At 40.5% G+C, this 17489-nt stretch overlaps 4 protein-coding genes across 11 annotated transcripts; 2 read left to right on the top strand and 2 right to left on the bottom strand.

Moving 5' to 3' along the window:
* Nucleotides 1-835: 835 nt before the first annotated feature.
* LOC104434572 (protein YIF1B) lies at nt 836-3101 on the top strand. Of its 2 annotated transcripts, none has more exons than XM_010047555.3 (5): nt 836-966; nt 1583-1781; nt 2107-2205; nt 2291-2442; nt 2643-3101. In XM_010047555.3, the coding sequence occupies exons 2-5, from the start codon at nt 1611-1613 to the stop codon at nt 3028-3030; spliced, it is 810 nt and encodes a 269-aa protein (XP_010045857.2). In that variant the 5' UTR covers nt 836-966; nt 1583-1610; the 3' UTR covers nt 3031-3101. The 2 variants fall into 2 exon arrangements, with proteins under 2 accessions (XP_010045857.2, XP_010045792.2); XM_010047490.3 differs by having other exon boundaries at nt 1609-1781.
* Nucleotides 3102-4308: 1207 nt separating this feature from the next.
* Nucleotides 4309-6414, bottom strand: LOC104434734 (B-box zinc finger protein 24). Its single transcript, XM_010047636.3, has 3 exons — nt 5922-6414; nt 4993-5286; nt 4309-4849 (listed from the first exon to the last, which is right to left on the bottom strand). The coding sequence occupies exons 1-3, from the start codon at nt 6102-6104 to the stop codon at nt 4628-4630; spliced, it is 699 nt and encodes a 232-aa protein (XP_010045938.2). The 5' UTR covers nt 6105-6414; the 3' UTR covers nt 4309-4627.
* Nucleotides 6415-9921: 3507 nt separating this feature from the next.
* Nucleotides 9922-11535, top strand: LOC104434927 (RHOMBOID-like protein 13). The gene is given in 2 exon segments (XM_010047799.3): nt 9922-10864; nt 10867-11535. Coding segments are annotated over 2 exon segments (813 nt in total). The 5' UTR covers nt 9922-10392; the 3' UTR covers nt 11208-11535.
* A 2012-nt stretch (nt 11536-13547) lies between these two features.
* Nucleotides 13548-17231, bottom strand: LOC104435029 (protein ENHANCED DISEASE RESISTANCE 2-like). Of its 7 annotated transcripts, none has more exons than XM_010047991.3 (3): nt 16872-17231; nt 14590-15536; nt 13548-13873 (listed from the first exon to the last, which is right to left on the bottom strand). In XM_010047991.3, coding segments are annotated over exons 1-3 (1011 nt in total). In that variant the 5' UTR covers nt 16935-17231; the 3' UTR covers nt 13548-13872. The 7 variants fall into 7 exon arrangements, with proteins under 7 accessions (XP_010046293.2, XP_010046243.2, XP_010046408.2 ...); XM_010047941.3 differs by having other exon boundaries at nt 13548-13893; nt 16872-17230; XM_010048106.3 differs by lacking the exon at nt 13548-13873 and adding an exon at nt 16002-16082 and having other exon boundaries at nt 14586-15540; nt 16872-17230.
* Between the last annotated feature and the right edge of the window lie 258 nt (nt 17232-17489).

The following is a 17489-nucleotide window of genomic DNA, read 5'->3' on the forward strand; positions in this document are numbered from 1 at the left end:
GAATTTATACAGAATGAAGCTTAGCTGGCAGAGGCAGCTTAAGGAAAGAGAGACCTCAGGCTCCTTGGAAAGCTGTGAAACGAAAGAGCTAAATTAGTGACAAAACCAATTAACTATCAAAATAAATATTGTCAAAGAAAAAATATTTAACTTCCCATTCTTTAATTTTTTTTTCGCTATCTTATTAATCAAATTATACATTATTTTCACTTACCAAAAAAAAATTTATACATTATTTTCGTGGGAGTTTCATTTTAATTAAAGAAAACAGAAACTTTAATTTCGATAATGTAGCTTTTTGCGTGTCTTAACAAATGCACCTACCATATAAGCATGTTCACGGATTTTGTTTCCATATAATTTAATAAGATCCTAATAATAAATATTTTTCCAAGGATCCTATCTGGGCAACTTTTCTTTTGGAGAAAATTATCAAAAAAAAATCATAAATCTATTAAACTCTTACGAATTCGAGCTAACCTTTTAATTATATAAAAAATGGTGAGTAAATCATATACATGTATTATATAAAAATTATGTATTATATAACAATTATATATCATTTTGGGATATTTATTTTTTCATTTTGGAATTTTAGAAAGAATATAAAAAGGTCGAAAGAAAAAGTACCTTCCTCCCCAAGTGTCGGCGAGCGGTATTCACATTTTATTTTTCTTTATCGTTCCCATGCGAAGGAGCGTGGAGGTCCACCTGTCAGCCTCCGATTGGGCGGATGATGATGGCGCGCAAAGAAAGATTCAATGGCGGTGCACACGTGCAAGCTTCCCGGCAATTTCCTCCCCTTCTTCTTCTTCTTCTTCCCCTTAGACGCGTTCGTTCTCTCAAGCTCGAGCTTTTCCCCACCGCCGGCGAGTCCTCGAACGACCGCATCTCAATCGCCGATCGACTTGCCGACGTCCCGCGTCGCCACCGCTCGATTCTCCACCGCTCGAGTTCCAGGTCCAGGTTGCTCCCTGCTCCCTCGTCTACGAGCGATTTTCACGTGTCTATGTTTTGCTCGAGTTTGGTGTCCTTTCGATTGCCTGCATTCATGTCCACTTCGTTTGCATGATTAGTTTAGTTATGGTTTAGGATGGGTTCTGGTTGTTAAGAATAACAAACAACGCATCACTCGTTTTGGAATTTGAATGAGTCATGCATTGTTATTCTTGACACTGGTAACAGTGAAGGTCTCAGGCCATGGAAGCTATCGAGAGCATTTGTCTGTCGTGCATATCGGGGTTTGTATGATCGTTTGGTATGATCCTTTCTTGTTAGACAATGAGGGGATATGTCGTTTCCATGCTAGGTTTGTTTCTAGCCAGTCGACGGATTCGACGCGGCAATGCTTGCGTGATGGTAAATCACATGGACTGCATCCCGAGGGGAAAAAGGCCGTGGCATTTGAATGATCCGGGGATTTGGCAAGCTGATTTAAGAAGTGAATTCGACTTTTTGCGACGCGATTTTGCCGCATATGAATTTAGGAAAGCAAATGGCTTGTGCCTGAAAGAAATAGATAGCCTATTTATGTCGGTTTGACTTGTGGCGATTGTTTACCTAAGGCTTTGGCATGGCTCAGGTTGACAGAAGTTGCCTCTTCTGCAGTTATGTACGTCAATCCACGGCTGCAGCCTGGGGCACCTACGCCATCGACACGTTCTCAGCCTAACCCGTTCGAAGATGCTCTTTATGGAGCTGGTCCTGGACTTATTCGAGGTGGCCTTGGTGCATATGGGGAGAAATTTTTGGGATCAAGCTCTGAGTATGTGCAAAGCAACGTGAGTATTGCACTGAAAAGTTGTAACCCGTTTGGTTGTTGCTTGCCTTTGGAGCTACATCTGAATTTTTTTCTTTTCTTTCCATTGAACGATGCCTGGTAGTCCTCTGTTTTAAGTGGATTGCAATAATGGCAAGAAGGAAGCTCATGAGTTGCTCAAATCAAAACTTTTTAGTTGTTTCTTGTTGATTTGAAGGACGGTTGACTTATGCATTGCTGAGATGAAATTTTTGATGTAGTATACTATTATTCTGCAACCTCTGTATATATTTTTATCTGACGAGTTTCGTTTGGCGTCTTTTGGATTTTGCTTTCTGTGCGAGCAGATTAGTAGGTACTTTTCTAATCCCCAGTATTATTTTCAAGTAAATGATCAATACGTGAGGAACAAGTTGAAGGTGGTTTTATTCCCATTCCTTCACAGAGTAAGTGATGTCGTCATTGGGCAGTCGTCATTGGTAACTCTTGTTCATCCTTTCATCGATCTGCTTTGTGTATTCCTTTCTTCAGGGTCACTGGACACGAATAATGGAACCGGTGGGAGGAAGGCTCTCATACAAACCCCCTATTTATGATATCAATGCGCCGGACTTGTACATCCCATTCATGGCTTTTGGCACCTATGTTGTTCTTGCTGGCTTATTGTTGGGACTTCAGGGCCAGTATGTATTGCCTTTTCGGATGTTGAAGTTTGCATTCTTCTGTTTCTTAGACATTATCAATTTCTCCTTGGAGACAAGTTCTTTCCTGGATTTCCCATAATTGCTTTCACGCAAATAATGCTAGCATTCATCTTGCTTTGGACTGATATTTCGCATTGCCCAAGCTTCTTGGTAGACATTAATAAGGGGTTTTTTTTCAGGTTTAGCCCAGAAGCATTGCAATGGTTGTTTGTCAAAGGATTGCTTGGCTGGTCTCTGCAAGTAATGTTGCTGAAAGTCACGTTGCTTTCTCTGGGTGGTGTCGAGCCACCTTTGCTGGACATTGTGGCATATGCCGGGTACTCGTTCGCAGGGTTGTGCTTGGCTATTATTGGGAAAATTATCTTAAGATACATGTACTTTGTTATGATGCCATTGGCCTGCTTGTGTATGGGCATTTTCTTGGTGAAGACGATGAAGAGAGTCCTTTCTGCAGAGGTGAGAAGTTACGATGCAAGTAGGCTGCACTACCTCTTGCTCTTCATTGCTTTCGCACAGTTCCCACTTTTCTCATGGCTTGGCAATATTAGTCTCAACTGGCTTTTCTGAACTGAATCGTGTAATTTTTTGAGTGGAAAGAGTCCGTTTGGTAGCATTTTTTATGATTCTTGTACAGTTAACTTCTTTAATTCCCTCTTAAATTTACTATGTTGAAGTTGGTTATTGATCATGCAACTTTGAGGCAGTGTTGGTGAAAAGACTATATGAAAAACAACTTCTCAGATCACGGCAATTATGAGGTTTCATATCTCTTTTTTCTTCTTTTTTTTAAACCTGGAGTAGTGGTTATGACTTCTCATCAGTACAGAATCACAAAAAGATAGTGGAATAAGGAGGATATTTACTTGATTAACATTGTATCTAAACCACTGGTATTGCCTGGCCTGGCCTGAGGTCCTGAGTATTATCTATTATCTTGCGATTTTTGGGCCATCTCTCACTTAAATCGCATTAAAAGGAAAAGATGATCTCAATCCGTCTCCATTATGGAGACCGTTGGATCAGATAAAGCCACAAGAACAGACAACTTGTTTCGGTGATTGGCAAGTAATCTTCTTAACTGGTTAATAAGTTTTCATGCTAAGTTACTCGCAATTAAGGTGTTGAAAACATTACCTTTTGTTCTTGGATGTTACCAAACAAAGAGAAAATTGTACTTATTCCTGTTACTTTTCACATTACTTTTCACAGCAACCATTCTTAGAAATGGCTGTGTATAATGGATTTAAAGTTACTTTTCCCTTTGAAAATCTATTGATCACACTGAATATGTAATTTAAATTTCTGTATGCACAATCACTAACCTCGCATAAGAGCTGTTAAATTCATAGATCTAAAGTTACTTCTCCATTTGGAAAGTTCCTAGTGACATGACAATATTACAAACTAGGAAACATTACATAATTTCTGTCATACAAAGTCGCTAAATGATGTGAATACTAGTTAAATTCACTATTTGAAAGTGTGTTAGATAGATTTGAAGTTACTTTTCCTGTCCTAATTCACTCCAAATCCACATCCATGCTAGCCAATGTATCCAATGGCGAACTATCTCCATTTAGCCTCAAAAGTATTTAGGAATCGATCAAAGAAGAATCAACCTGCCATAATTTTTGGGAAAAGATTAGATAGACCCTGCATGAAACCAAGCCTCACTGCTGTTGATGATTCCTCATGCTTCAGGGGCATGCCTTAGCGTGAGTGATCATATGGCAACGTTTGGTCCATCCAATGTTATTTTCGAAGAGTGCGATGAGCAGCCACACAAAGTGGCTATCCTGTCTGAATTTAACTGCAGACTCATTCAGAAGATGGGTATAGCGACGCTGTTGTAAATTTCACCCATGCATAAGCTCGACTCATCGTCGTCACAAAGTAATGCATAAGCGGATACTTTTAATACATAGCCACAAATTTTAAGTGTAATTCTAACAAAGAAAAAGAAAGGAAATCTAGTGGAAGAAAGACCTGTCTATTTCTTCTAACCCATGACATTAAGGACGACTTCTATAGCAGTTCAACAGTTACTTTAAGTTGTACATGCATTACGCGTGCATATGTAAATATATACGCGTATCTATGTACCAACACACCAGACTATGATCAAACCTATCAACCACTACCCTCAAAGTTAACTCCTCTATTCTCATCCGAGATCAGGGACGGTGAAGTGCTCCTCATCATCGTCTGGGATTTCAATCCTCGGCTTCTTGTGTGAGACATTGAATTTGGAGGTCCTGGAGGAAGTGTAGTTGCTCGACTGTGGCATCGGCAGCTGGGGAACTTCAGCCGCTTCTTGAGGGACGTGATCACTGAAAAGCCCCATGTCTGCAAGCCACTCTAGCTCTCCAAACTCTAGCTGCTCTTTCTGCAAGAAATTTACAAATCAAAACGAGCTCTAGAAATAACAGAACAATGAGTTAAATTTTTGGGAGTGCGACGAATCACCAGAAACCCAAGTGCAGAGCATTATTAGCATATATAGTCCAAAGTGATCACACTTTATCTCACCTTGTCAGAAGATTCAAAATCCGTTAACTGCAACAGGTCATCGACGCCCCATGGCGAAGTTGAGATGGAAAGCTGTTGGTGGGGTGTTTTAACTGGTTGAGAGCTCTGGTTCGGTGGCTTGGAGTGGGTTTTGTCACCGTCCTTGGCACATCTAGATCTTAGAGCCACCTTAATGCCGGTGGCTAGGAACCTCTGGTGGTTCGCAGAGAGGCTCCCCGCGGAATGGATTGGTTCATCACAGTCCTGACAGAAGAGAGCTCGGTCTTCGACACAGAAGATGAACGCCGCCTTCTCCTGTATGTCAAAGTTATCATGAGATCGAGAAACTAGAGTGGAAAACAATTTTGTGGCTTGTATCACCTTTGAATTACCACAGAATCCTGCAGAAGTCAGAAAGCCAAAAGGACAAAGTAGTTCAATTTTGTTAGGCCATTTTAAGTCTTTCTAATTGCGCAAAATTCACAGGGCCCCCAAAGAACTAAATTGTGGCCATAGTAGGGTGTTAAATCGGTAATCACAACATGGTCATCATCAGCTAACTATAAGGATTTGCCATTCATTATAATGCACATCAGGGTCATCATGCTCTTCAGACAAAAAGAGAAGGATTGAATCGTCAAAATTGAGCAATAAGCAGCTGCTAAATTTAGCCAGAGAGATTGATCTGTGAATATTTATCCGGACAGAGAAAATAATCATCGATAGCTATGATAAGCAACTTTCTTTATGAACTAAAAGCTTAAGATAATAGAATAACCAACTAGTTACTTCATACAGAATAAGCAACTTTCTCAATATTTATTTCATCAGCTTCAAATTGCTTACAAACAAGATTAGTTCTAAACCAGATTTCCCATTAAGAACACAGAAGAAAAGAACAATTTTAAAGGTAAATCAACATCGACCAACGCATTAAATAAGGGAAGTACCCGGCAAATGTCACAGGGAGGGAGTTTGTTGGAGAGGCAGTTGAGGAGAAGCCTCTGGTGCTTGCTCGCGAGTTTGTTCGCTGCGTGAATCTCCACATCACATTTCTCACACAGCGCAGCTTCATCCGCGCAACATATCACTGTCGCCGGCGCTCTCTCGCACACATCACACTGTATCTTCATCTTCTTCTTCTTCTTCTTCTTCTTCTTCTTCTTCACCTATCAACCTCAACAAGTGAAGTCTCTAAACCAAGCAGCAATGTTTAATTTTTGAAAAATGCCCATCTCAGGCCACGCTGAGAGGACAAACAGACAAGTTCAAGAGTAATTTTCACAATTAAGAGAACAAGAGAAATAGAGTATCAAGAGGTGGAGGGAGAATGAAAGAAAGAGGAGGGTCAGAGAGATATTGTTGCGTTCGTCTGTTTGTGCGCGTGGATGATTGATGAGGGCAAGATACACGAGAGTGTTTGGTGGACAGTCAAGGGGCGAGAGAAGATAAGGAGATATGAGTTTTGGCCCGAATCAAAAGCATGAAATCCACAACATCCACCAAGTCTTTGGTGGGGTCAGACCCCCCATGTGGGTGAGCCGTCCTCAGAGAGAACAGATCTTTTATGGTTCCTCGACATAGTACATCAATCTTGAATGGGGATTGACGTTGCTTTGATTGTCGAAAAATCAAAATCATACCTTTGACAATAACACGTGCCATGCGAGATAGGATCGTCAAGTCGTATCGTGTGGTATTAATCGCATAATTTCGAAGAGGTAAAAGTAGGATGTCGAAAAGTAAAATTTCTCCTTTTACCCTTTGTTCTTTACGACAAAGTGTTAATTATTTTCAAGAAATTCTGTGGACATGAGTACTTCCTGCCAAACTCACAAGAGGTCAATCGATATTGACAGGAGCGTATGGTGCTTAGAAGGAGAGTGGTTGCAACCTTTTTTAACCTCAAACTATATTCACATAGAGAACTTCTGGAGTGAAAGCTAATTGAACTGTGGGTCACTGCGCATGCTCAACTTTGCTAAACCAAGGAATGAAACATCTCGTGGTTAAGGCAACCAAAGAAGAGTGAAGATTGAGCTTGACCCTGAAAACCCTGATTTTGAGCCTCCTCTGAGACGTTAGTCCTCGACGGACCTCCATTACGATTCCCGCTGCGGACTCATTAAAACCCTTCATCGACCTCTTGAGCTTCCACTTAAATCCACTGACCCGATCATGATCATCGTGATGGTCATGATCGCAAATATCTTCTTCTTCTTCTGGCGGCGGGGATGATGAGGAGAAATGGTAGCTCTTTAGGAAGGCCTGCCTCGCATGCCAGTATTCGCGGCCTCGGCGATACTCGCATGTGCTAATTATGATTCCTTCTTGCGACGATCATCGGCTTGCAGACTGCAATCGTGGTCGTTGAGTTGATGATGGAGATCATCTTGAAGCGGTTCACGTTCACTACTCATTCGTGGTTTTGTCCTTTGGTGCTTCGCATGACGTCTTGGTGTGAGGGATACTAGGTTTCGTTGATGTGTCATGGCTTTATATAGACTCAAAATTAGGAAAAAAATTACAGAAGAAAAGGGCTGGTGGTTGTAGAGATTAAGAAACTGAATGTATTACTGAGTGGGTGAACCACAAAGGAGAATGTGCAATTAGGGTTGGTAGCTTCTGTTGCACCCAAGACATATCCACCCCATAGAAATGAGAATGTTTAATATTGACTAATGATTATTACTTATGTGTCTTCTGCTCTCCAGTGACGTCGCCTCTGAATCAAAAAGTCGAACTCTTTGATCATGTCACAAAAATTTTATTAGACCATCATTGACATCTTACCATCATATTAATCATATATGCCACGCAATAATGCCGTGTCATGTTATCAAACACGCGACCTCTTCCATATTCAATCAAAGTTTTGATCATTGTTACCATTTCATCAAAAGACAATTGTTTGAGTGTTAATTTTCTCTATAGATTACCAAACCTCAGTTTTCAATGGATAGATGACTTCAAAATGACCCATTAAGTAACCATTTTTCCTTAATGCCTAGTATTTTCGGTTTTCATTGTCATGTTTGATCATTCACGCCATACCGTAATCCCGTGTCATCATCGTGTCATGTTGTCAATACAAGATCTCTTCTATATTAAATCAAAATTCCAATCAGTGTTGTCATTTCACCGAAAGAGAATCGTATGGTGTTAATCTTTTTCTATACATTATCAAACCTTGGCTTTCAATTAACAGATGAGTTCCTTGTGAATCAATCTTGCCAGAATAATATTTGCTAACGAATAAATTCTAGAGCTTAGTATGGAAATGAGATGGACTGCAAATGATCAAAAGTTTCCTATGACTGGTTTCACACCAGCTTATACTTACTAATGATGAAATATTTCATCGTAAAATCACAGCACATCTCCATTGCACTTCTTCTTGTCCACAATCTTCTGAGGCCACCATACATGTAATTCGGGATTGAAAGTATTCCAAGGCTATTTGGCAGAAAATTTTCCCTACAAATTTAAGGGTCAGTCCTTTACTCTTGATTTGCAGAAGCGGTTGTTGGCAAACCTATCTCATGCAATAATACTGATAAGAAAATATGACTAGCCACTAGTCTTTGGTGTAACTTTTTGGCATTTGTGGAATTGGAGGAATCAAAAGTTATTTCAGACAAACTTTTCCCTTCTAAGTACACTTTTTGAATCTGATCTTAGGATATATAACAATATCCCGTCTGTTCAATTAGTAGAAAATAGATTATCTGCCAAGAGGGATAAAAGATATAAGTTTGTGGTTGGACCCCCTACTTCTAGTTGGATTAAACTCAATTCTTATGTGACATCTAAAGGCAACTCAGATCTAGCTTCAGTAGGTGGATTTATTTGTGATTGGTCAAGCAATTGGCTTACGGGATTCCTGTAAACAGTAGGACTGTGTTCTTTTCTCAAAGCAAAACTATGGGTAATTTTCTTGGGCCTCAAATTTGCAATTTCTTTGATTATTACTATAGTTATTATGGAGGTGAACTCGAAAGCATGTATTTCTTTGCTTCAGAAATCAACTTTGTTGCTTCATTTTGGTGACATGCTCATTCTCAAATTAGAAGTATATTTAAGTATTTTCAACAGGTCAAAATTCTCCACAATTTTAGGAACGGAAATGCATGTACAAAATGGGCTAGCAAATTGCGTCATCCAATACAATAATGTGGGTGATAATTATGGTTTAAATAGGCCACCAATAGGTTTGCTTCCTATTTTGTTAGGGGGTCAGATTGAATCATATTTTATAGGAGAGTAATAATATAATTTTTAGGCTATGCTCACTTATCTATCACGAATAATAATGATGATGATGATAGATAGATAGATAGATAGATAGATAGACTTCCAAATGACCCCTTTAAGTAATTGTGTTTTCCTTAATTCCTAGTATTTAAGGTTTTCACTATCATGTTTGATCATTCATGCTGTACTCTAATGCCATGCCATTTCCATGTCGTGTTGTCAACACACGATTTCTCCCATATTAACATCACAGTTCCGATCATTGTCGCCATTTCACCAAAAGAGTTTTGTAGAGTGCTAATCATTCTAATTAATATTACCGAACCTCAGCTTTCAGTTAATAGATGACTTCAAAATGACCCCTTTAAGCAACCGTGCTTTTCTTTAATGCCTAGTACTTTAGGTTTTCACTAGTTTAAGAAGTCAAATCATTTTGGTCAATGATATGAAACCATAACAAAGAGAGACTTTAAGAACCTTTGCAGAAACAATACGACCTTAAGATATTCACAAAAAAAACTCTCAAAGGCCCTGTAGCAGTCGTCCTTGATTAGGCTGCAAACCCCTTTTCTTTCTTCCTCCTCGCCAGTTCATGTCCTAGAGTTCGGCTCGTGTCGATGTACTGTCGAATTCGAGGAAGAATTCTAAAGCCCATTTGAGATGTGGCCCAATGCTGTCTCCTCGTGGAGTCGGTTCTGGTCCGAGGCAAGATACGAGAATTCCAAAGGCGAAAGAACGAAGTGGCGATCTTCCGGAGTTCGTATACGCACGAGCGAGGCTCAGCTGGACGGCGCGCGACGACCCGGTTAAATCTAGAATTCGCGAAGAACGGGAGGATTCATTACTGGGACTTTGAAGGTGAGAAGTTACTGCTGCGAATTTTCGAGATTCGATCAGCTCTTTCTCGGTCTTTCGAGAGCAAGAAATCTTTATCGACCCATCTTGGATTCCTTTCTTGAGCCCAAGATATTGAGAGGAATCCTGCTCAAGAGCGTCTCTTTGATCGGTTCTGGACAGCCGAGTTCCTAGTTCTGGGATATCTTGATCTGGGTTGTCTTGATATTTGCCAAATTATTCGAGAGCGGAATTGGGCAAGTCTCGTGCTCTTTGGGGTCGCGGAAGTTCCAATGCGTGGGCGAGTGAGGAGGTGATTTGAGGTTTCTGTAAATGGGGAAGCCTCTGTTTTACGAGATCTTGGAGAAACCCGCGACGAGCTGCGTCATAGGATTGTGCTGCGCGATATGGTTCTTCATTCAGAAGAAGGGGATTGGTTACTCGCATGTCGGGCTGAGCTACGACGCCGCCGTGGAAGGGCACTACTGGCGGATAATCACCTCGGCGTTCTCGCACATTAGCATCTTGCATCTTGTCTTCAACATGAGCGCGCTCTGGAGTCTTGGAGTGGTGGAGCAGCTGGGGCTCATGGGTCTTGGCGTGGCGTATTATCTGGAGTACACCCTTGTGCTGGTCATCTTGTCAGGGGTGCTTGTGTTGGGGATTTACCATGTATTGATCCATCGGTTCAAGCTCGAGCATTTTCGGAGAGTCACGGCTGTTGGGTATTCCTGTGTTGTTTTCGGGTGGATGACGATTCTCGCCGTGAAGCAGCCCTCGTCGAAGCTTGACCTTTTCGGGTTCCTTTCCTTCCCATCAGTTTTGCGCCTTTCGAGTCACTAATTTTCACTTCTATCATTGTTCCCCAGGCAAGTTTTCTTGGGCATTTGTCGGGAATCATTGTCGGGTATGCTGTTGCTTGGGGTGTGATTCATGGAATGAATAGTTATTGGGCTGTTTCAATGCTGGGATGGGTTGTGGTTGTGTTCATATATAGTTTGAAGCGATCCGGCGCCTATGATTTAAACTTTCTCGAGATTGAATCTGTTACCGATCCCTCCTTGCCGTCTTTGCGATTTGTCACAACCGGGAATGGTAGAACTTTGCAAATGACCGCACTTCCAGTTGGAGGTGTTGAACTCGTGTGACCTTTAGCCCCGCTTTCTTCTCTTGTAAGGGTGGGAGCTAGCTTAGGGCTTGACTCACTTGAGATTTTTCATGATGCACAATATAACAGTGATTTTTTATTGCCAAGATTTTATTCGCTCCACGAAGATTCCGCTATTCTGTAAATGTGTTTTGGTAAATCACTCTGTTGTATGGTACTGATACCATTTGTCTGCATTATTACACTAGCAGATGGTTGTCATTGCTTCCTTTTGTGGTGCATATTATACAGTTGACTATCTACTTCAGTTATGTTGGCAAATGAGGAAGCTTTCTTATTCTTAATGACAATATTTAGTTGGGCCATAATCTTGATATTCCGTGGCTTGGTTGTTTGAAACGTTCGGATATATTCATTTGGCAAGTTGTTCGAAGAACATTAATAATTTAAGGGATGATGGAACATTAATAATTTAAGGGATGATGGCCTTCAGGTGATACTTTTATGATGGGGATCACTTAGATGGTGATTCTCTTGCAAGCTCGACCAATCAACCTGATTAAAGTAGCTATCGAACCATGATTTAAGTGATTTTCTTGCAACCTTGACTAGTCATACTGATTCAAGTAGCTATCGAACCATGAAGCTTTGTCATGAAATATTGATTCTTCATGAAGTTGCGTTGCCCCTCTCTTTCTCTCTCTTTATAGTATATGCTTGGGTTTCTTTCTTTGCTTGCTTCCGGATCAAGCAGATTAATTTCCAGGACAAAATTACTTTTTTCTTTTGTTGCGGTGGCACTGCTTTTTTCTTTCGTGCTTACCTACCCCCGCGTGAAACCGTTGTAATGAATTAGGAATAGTTGTAAAAGGTTTTTTAACACCTTTGTTGGCTGCATTACTAATAAAACTATTTCCAGAACTTGTTGGAGTTCATGCTTTTTATGCTCGTGTTAGTAGGATTCCCTGCTCCCGGCTGCCGTGTCTCCCCTCTTCACACAATCAAATGCTCACTGTTGAAGCTGCGGCAATGAACGGAAACTTTTAAGTCGGATAATTGGTGATAATTTTGTATGCATGACGCTAGCTAACAATAAGCAAGCACATGTTACACCTTCTGTCTTTGCGTTAATCATGCATGCAACTTTTTCGTCGTTCTGGTCATCAGTCTTTCCTGTCCGGTTCTCCTGCATATTGATGTAGTCCAGCGAGTTATCAAGATCACTTGCGATGCTTTCGTTCTCTTTCTCCACTATTATAGTGTCAAATGGTCTGATGAACGTTGAGATTCTGCGCAATGTCTCTCTCTGCAACTATGTTCTTTTGGCAAGTGATGAATGTACGCACAGGTTTTGATTACAGAGGAGTGTGTAAACAAAAAGGAAATCGTGGCCTTTCTTGAGCCTCTATAGTTGTTGCGAGTAAGACATTTTGTGGGCACATGGCTCGGTTGTTGGCCTTCACTAGCTCCATCAATGCTCCTGGGAAGATGGTGTCCAGATCTCGTGTTGTTCGTGTCTGATAATATACGTGCTTCGTCTATCTACTGATTTAGCAGAAGACTTTCACAGGCTCTTGCACTTAGCAACCCAAGCAGCATATTCATGATTTGGTAGTTGCAGCATATCGGCTTAGGTCAGCCTTTTCTGATTTGCGCTTTGCAAGGATTCCAGCCATCTACGGAGATTATGTTTGGACAACATCTTGAGTAGATTTCTGTTTCAGTTTTGATCAAAAGCGACGCAATTAGGAGATTGGACTCCTTTGATGAGAGAAATTGAAAATTCTGAATGGTCTTTTTCAGGCTTTCTTGAACTATTGGTTTCTTTCTTCAATGTTGATTATCTTCTAAGATGTGCAAGAATTTTGTCCTGGTATTGGTTACATCTTGACAGTTCTTAAAAGGGCTTGAAGCGTAGCGTCACCGCTTAACACTTGGAAAGATTGGTTTGAACTAAAAAATTGACCAATAAAGGGATGCATCAAACTAATCGTACCAACGTCCTATCATTCTCTTCTATTAATTTCATTAGTTAAATTCGATAGGCACCCTGACGTGACGCTGCCGCGTACTTGAATAATACATCCACTCTTCAGGAAGAAGGCTTCTTGGGATATTTACTAAAAAATTTACGACTAAATGGAATGAATTCAAAATTCAAAATTTTTAGAATGAATGATGTTTATTTTGAATATCTATTAAAATTGGCCGTGACTTTATAAATCAATTTCATGATCCAAATCTTTCCATTTCCTAGCATTACTACTTAATGAGTTGGTAGAACGAGGTGATTGACAAATAGAGAGAATTCATAAGATGGACATAATAAGAGAAGAGGGGGGTGGAACCAAATCCTAGCCATCACCTACACCAATCCATCTACTCAGAACTAAACCCTCTATTAGAAAAATAAACACACTTACATATGTATTGCTGCATCATATTCACAAACTGAAGGGCATATCAGTTTTCATTCAATTCAAAGTTGTTAACACATAAATACAAGGCCCTTGCAGACGTCGAAGATGGGTAGACAAAAGAATCATTGTCAGTCCTCAGCCATATGATCTACTCTACAGATGAATGAAGTATCGGACAGCATGAGCAAGCGCAAAGCAGTACATGTCAGCTCAGACGTCCCCAAATTCTTCATAAGTAGACATAGTCTTTGATAGCAATAAATGCTTCCAGAAATCAACATCAACTCTGCATGTGGCATATATAATCTGCATGAAACCAATATACACCAAAAGCTGATACATTATCAACAAACAGAAAAGGCTGGCGATGCATCTCTCTTTCTCTCACACATGCACTCTCTGCAGCAATTTAGTTTGCTGAAGAAAGGAAAGAAAGTTTCGAATGAATAGATCACCAAATTAGCAGTTTTGTGGAATGCAGAGTGTGCCTAGACCAGTAAATAGCAGAATAAGTCCTAGTTAATTTGAAAACAAAAGGCCTCAGTGACACATGGATGATGTTTCAAGAGTCCGAACACTTGAATTGACTTCCCACTACAAATATTGTGGCACTGGCAAGCATCAGATACAGCCACAGAAACGCAAGTGTAATTCCAATTACAAACTTGAAGACCTTCTAGTCAGGTCCAAAGTTGGACCCAAGGTGAACTCTTTTCTGGTGGGAGTCCTAAGGGTGATATCTAAGCAATTGTCATCTTTTCAAAAGGAGTGAAGATCTCCCTGAAAAAGAGCACCTTGACTAGTTCTTTATAAAGTTCTTGTGTCAAAAGATCTCCTTTAATAGGTAATAGGAGTGCTAAAGAAGAGTGCTAACGAGAAGGTGTAGCAAATCTTATGCTAGCAAAATTGATTTTCTCTGTGGAAATGCATAAGAAATAAGAACAAAGAAATAACAAGCTATTAGACCAGTATCACCCATCAAAACATGCCTGAACAGCTTACCATTTTCCTAATATATCATTCTTGTTATCACTGCCAATGCCATTACTGTGCACTGATCCAGAAGGAGAGCTGTCCTGGGAGCCTTGATGAATTAAATTGGAAAACCCTTGACCGATGGACCTCCACCATCTAGTGGAAAGAGACGACTGTAAATTTACATCAGTACCATCAAACAGTTCCACTGGCCTAGCCGAAGCAGGGTCCAGCTCTGAGAATCTAACGGCGCCCAAGATTCTTTCTGGTAGCTCCGACTCCGTCTGGCTCTCAATAAGGAAAGCCAAATCAACTGTCAGTGTTGTAATGTAGCCAAATGCCAAGTGAACAATCGCACTGGCAACCATCGAGGACCCAATATCGACATCCACTTCTATAAAATTGTCCGATACAACATATTTACAGGTAAGGGCACGTCCAATTATGCAAATAGCCTGCTCTCCAACTGCCTTTTTAACTATCCAAGGACCCTTCACAATGTTTGCAATCATTTTGAGACGTGAATTTTTATACACATCATCACCCTTTAAGAACTGGTCCACCAGGGAACCCTCTTGAATAGGTTCCTTGGCTACAAAATACGCAACAGCACTATAGTTATCCTTGCTTGGCACTTGGAGATTAAAAGCCCATACAAAGGGTCTGTCCCCGTCTGGAAATTCAGTTTCGATGGCCTTCCTCACACGGCTATTTGGATTTTTCATGACCTCCCAGACTTTTGAAGAGCTTTTAATCCAATCGAATGCAAGAGGCTTCAAGAGATACTCGCCAGCGGGAATTTTGACCCTGTTTGCAAAATATTCTGGACCTCTAACCATAAATTTGTCTCCAGGTGGAGAAGCCCATCCGTTTGGACAGTTATCAGGATCAAGGCATGGAACAGCTCCCTCTGACTTGACTTTCTCTATCCACTGAGGATCATTTGCGTCAGCATGGCTGCCCATTTCCACTGACTGACTGCACCATCAAATAATTCAAGATTACAAAGAACATTAAGAAATAGCACAAATGATGAATATGTTGTTTCACCACCGAGATAAGGAGGTGAGAAACACTAAAAATCTACTGATCCTCTAAATGTATTGTTTTGCCTAATATTGCATGGAGGGCAGAAAGGTCCCTGCCGTCAAATACAAGCATGTTCCTTTTGTGAACCGATTTTGCTTTACTCATAATATCATAATAGCAGTAGGGACAAACAGAGACAGGAAAAAGAGACCACTTAGCAAAGTGTCCATGCCTCTCAAAGTAGGAATACAGAATACTAGTACACACATGTTAGAGAGTAAATTGGTGAACTGATCTTTTCTTTTGTTTACTTATACCTAATCAAGAAGATTGAGGGCAACAGCCTTCCAAGTTCGAACACTTTTACCAACCTACATATCCACAGAGACGCAAATCGATCCAATGATTACCTAAAGGGACAGAACAATCTTCAGAGTACATCTGATGATTGTGCCAAGTGCTCGAGAAGAAACTTCTGAAGGCTTGAGCAACTTATCAACAAAAGGAGCTATCAGAAACAGGTTGCCATGTACACATTAGTCAACTATTATCACTCCTTCCAAAATATGGAGAACCCAAAAGCACATCAGTAAACCAAACTTTTTCGTGCAAAATCTTCCTTAAGGTTTCTTTGGCACATAATGATCTACACCCCATCGAGAAAAAGGGCAGTCTGTATAGAACATGCTTGACATCTACCTCAGTGTCTTGCTATGATTTTCAAAATTCTTCACCCAGAAAAGAAAACAGATATTTAAGAAGAAAAGTTAGACCTGCATCCATTTCAATAGAAAAGGATTAACAGCCAAAACCCAAAAAGCAACCTGAAGCTCTGCTGATATCTTGAACATTAGAACAAGATTGTAAGACCAAAAAACACACAAACACAGCTTGCACCCGCGAATGAAATCACATGGAGAAAGGAGCAGATCAAACGCCCGGAATTCAGCTTAATAATAAGCAAACAGAATCAACACAAGAAACCAGCTTAACCTGCCGCCACCACCGCAATCAGACGGATCATCCAATTTCAATATCAGGGCTCAGCCTCGAATCAAGATTAACAATCATCTCGACCCAGAAAAAGAATCGCCCGCACGTGGAAGTGCAAACCAAAATCAACAGAAAAATGCATAACATGCGCAGAAAACCGAGCGATTACACCGCAAAAGGACAAAGAGACGCTTCAAGAAACCATGACAAATGAGGATCAAGATGCATGAGTCACATGTCTCGTGCTGTACAAACGAGAAGTGGGGAAAAGGAAGAAAAAATCGAACCTTTAGCCGTTGAGGAGAGATTTCAGAACATGGGTCTGTCGCATAACAAGGTAAACAGATCATATATGTAGTCAAGGACTCATTTTGGGTTTCGGGTCATGATTTATCCAAGTCAAGACGGGAAGCTTCATCGACAGCTCAAGGGGAGACCTCCCCCATTCATTTGCTGTCATTCCTTTTCTCTCTCCTTTCTCTTTTGCTTTCCAAGAATTGTACTTTTATTTCGCCAACAATTTTTAGGGGGTAGATGCTTAAAGAAACGATCTTTATGGGGTGGAAGAACGACCGAGCAAGGCAGATGAAGATTCTAACGTTCGACCATAGAGAGAATGTAACGATTGCTTGTATGGGTCGTTGTTGTCGGTGTCCTGCTGGCCCTGGATGAGAAGGGTACTTGGGAATTGACATTAGTTTTGAACCTTTGCTGGCCTATTTTGGTTGTTGTTTCTTCTAGCCTTTTCTATGGATTTCGCAGATGAGAATTGTCAATTTTGAAGTGCAAAAGAAGAAAGCATTTTTCTTTGGACTTAGTTAATCTTGATTTCATTTGTTTATACTTTGAAAAAAATTTGCACAAGAAATATAGTTTTTTTTTTTTAAATTACCTGTGGGAGTAAT

The sequence above is a fragment of the Eucalyptus grandis genome, chromosome 1 (assembly GCF_016545825.1).
Source record: "Eucalyptus grandis isolate ANBG69807.140 chromosome 1, ASM1654582v1, whole genome shotgun sequence".
In the NCBI taxonomy this organism is placed as follows: domain Eukaryota; kingdom Viridiplantae; phylum Streptophyta; class Magnoliopsida; order Myrtales; family Myrtaceae; genus Eucalyptus; species Eucalyptus grandis.

Coding starts and splice junctions, on each gene's coding strand:
- LOC104434572 (XM_010047555.3), top strand. CDS start 1,611: ATGTACGTCAATCCACGGCTGCAGCCTGGGGCACCTACGCCATCGACA. Junction 2,206..2,290: donor TATTCCCATTCCTTCACAGA/GTAAGTGATGTC, acceptor TCCTTTCTTCAG/GGTCACTGGACACGAATAAT. Junction 2,443..2,642: donor TTGTTGGGACTTCAGGGCCA/GTATGTATTGCC, acceptor GTTTTTTTTCAG/GTTTAGCCCAGAAGCATTGC.
- LOC104434734 (XM_010047636.3), bottom strand. CDS start 6,104: ATGAAGATACAGTGTGATGTGTGCGAGAGAGCGCCGGCGACAGTGATA. Junction 5,287..5,921: donor CTCCCTGTGACATTTGCCGG/GTACTTCCCTTA, acceptor TTTGACATACAG/GAGAAGGCGGCGTTCATCTT. Junction 4,850..4,992: donor ATTTTGAATCTTCTGACAAG/GTGAGATAAAGT, acceptor AATTTCTTGCAG/AAAGAGCAGCTAGAGTTTGG.
- LOC104435029 (XM_010047888.3), bottom strand. CDS start 16,934: ATGATCTGTTTACCTTGTTATGCGACAGACCCATGTTCTGAAATCTCT. Junction 15,537..16,871: donor TCTCTCCTCAACGGCTAAAG/GTTCGATTTTTT, acceptor TGGTGCAGTCAG/TCAGTGGAAATGGGCAGCCA.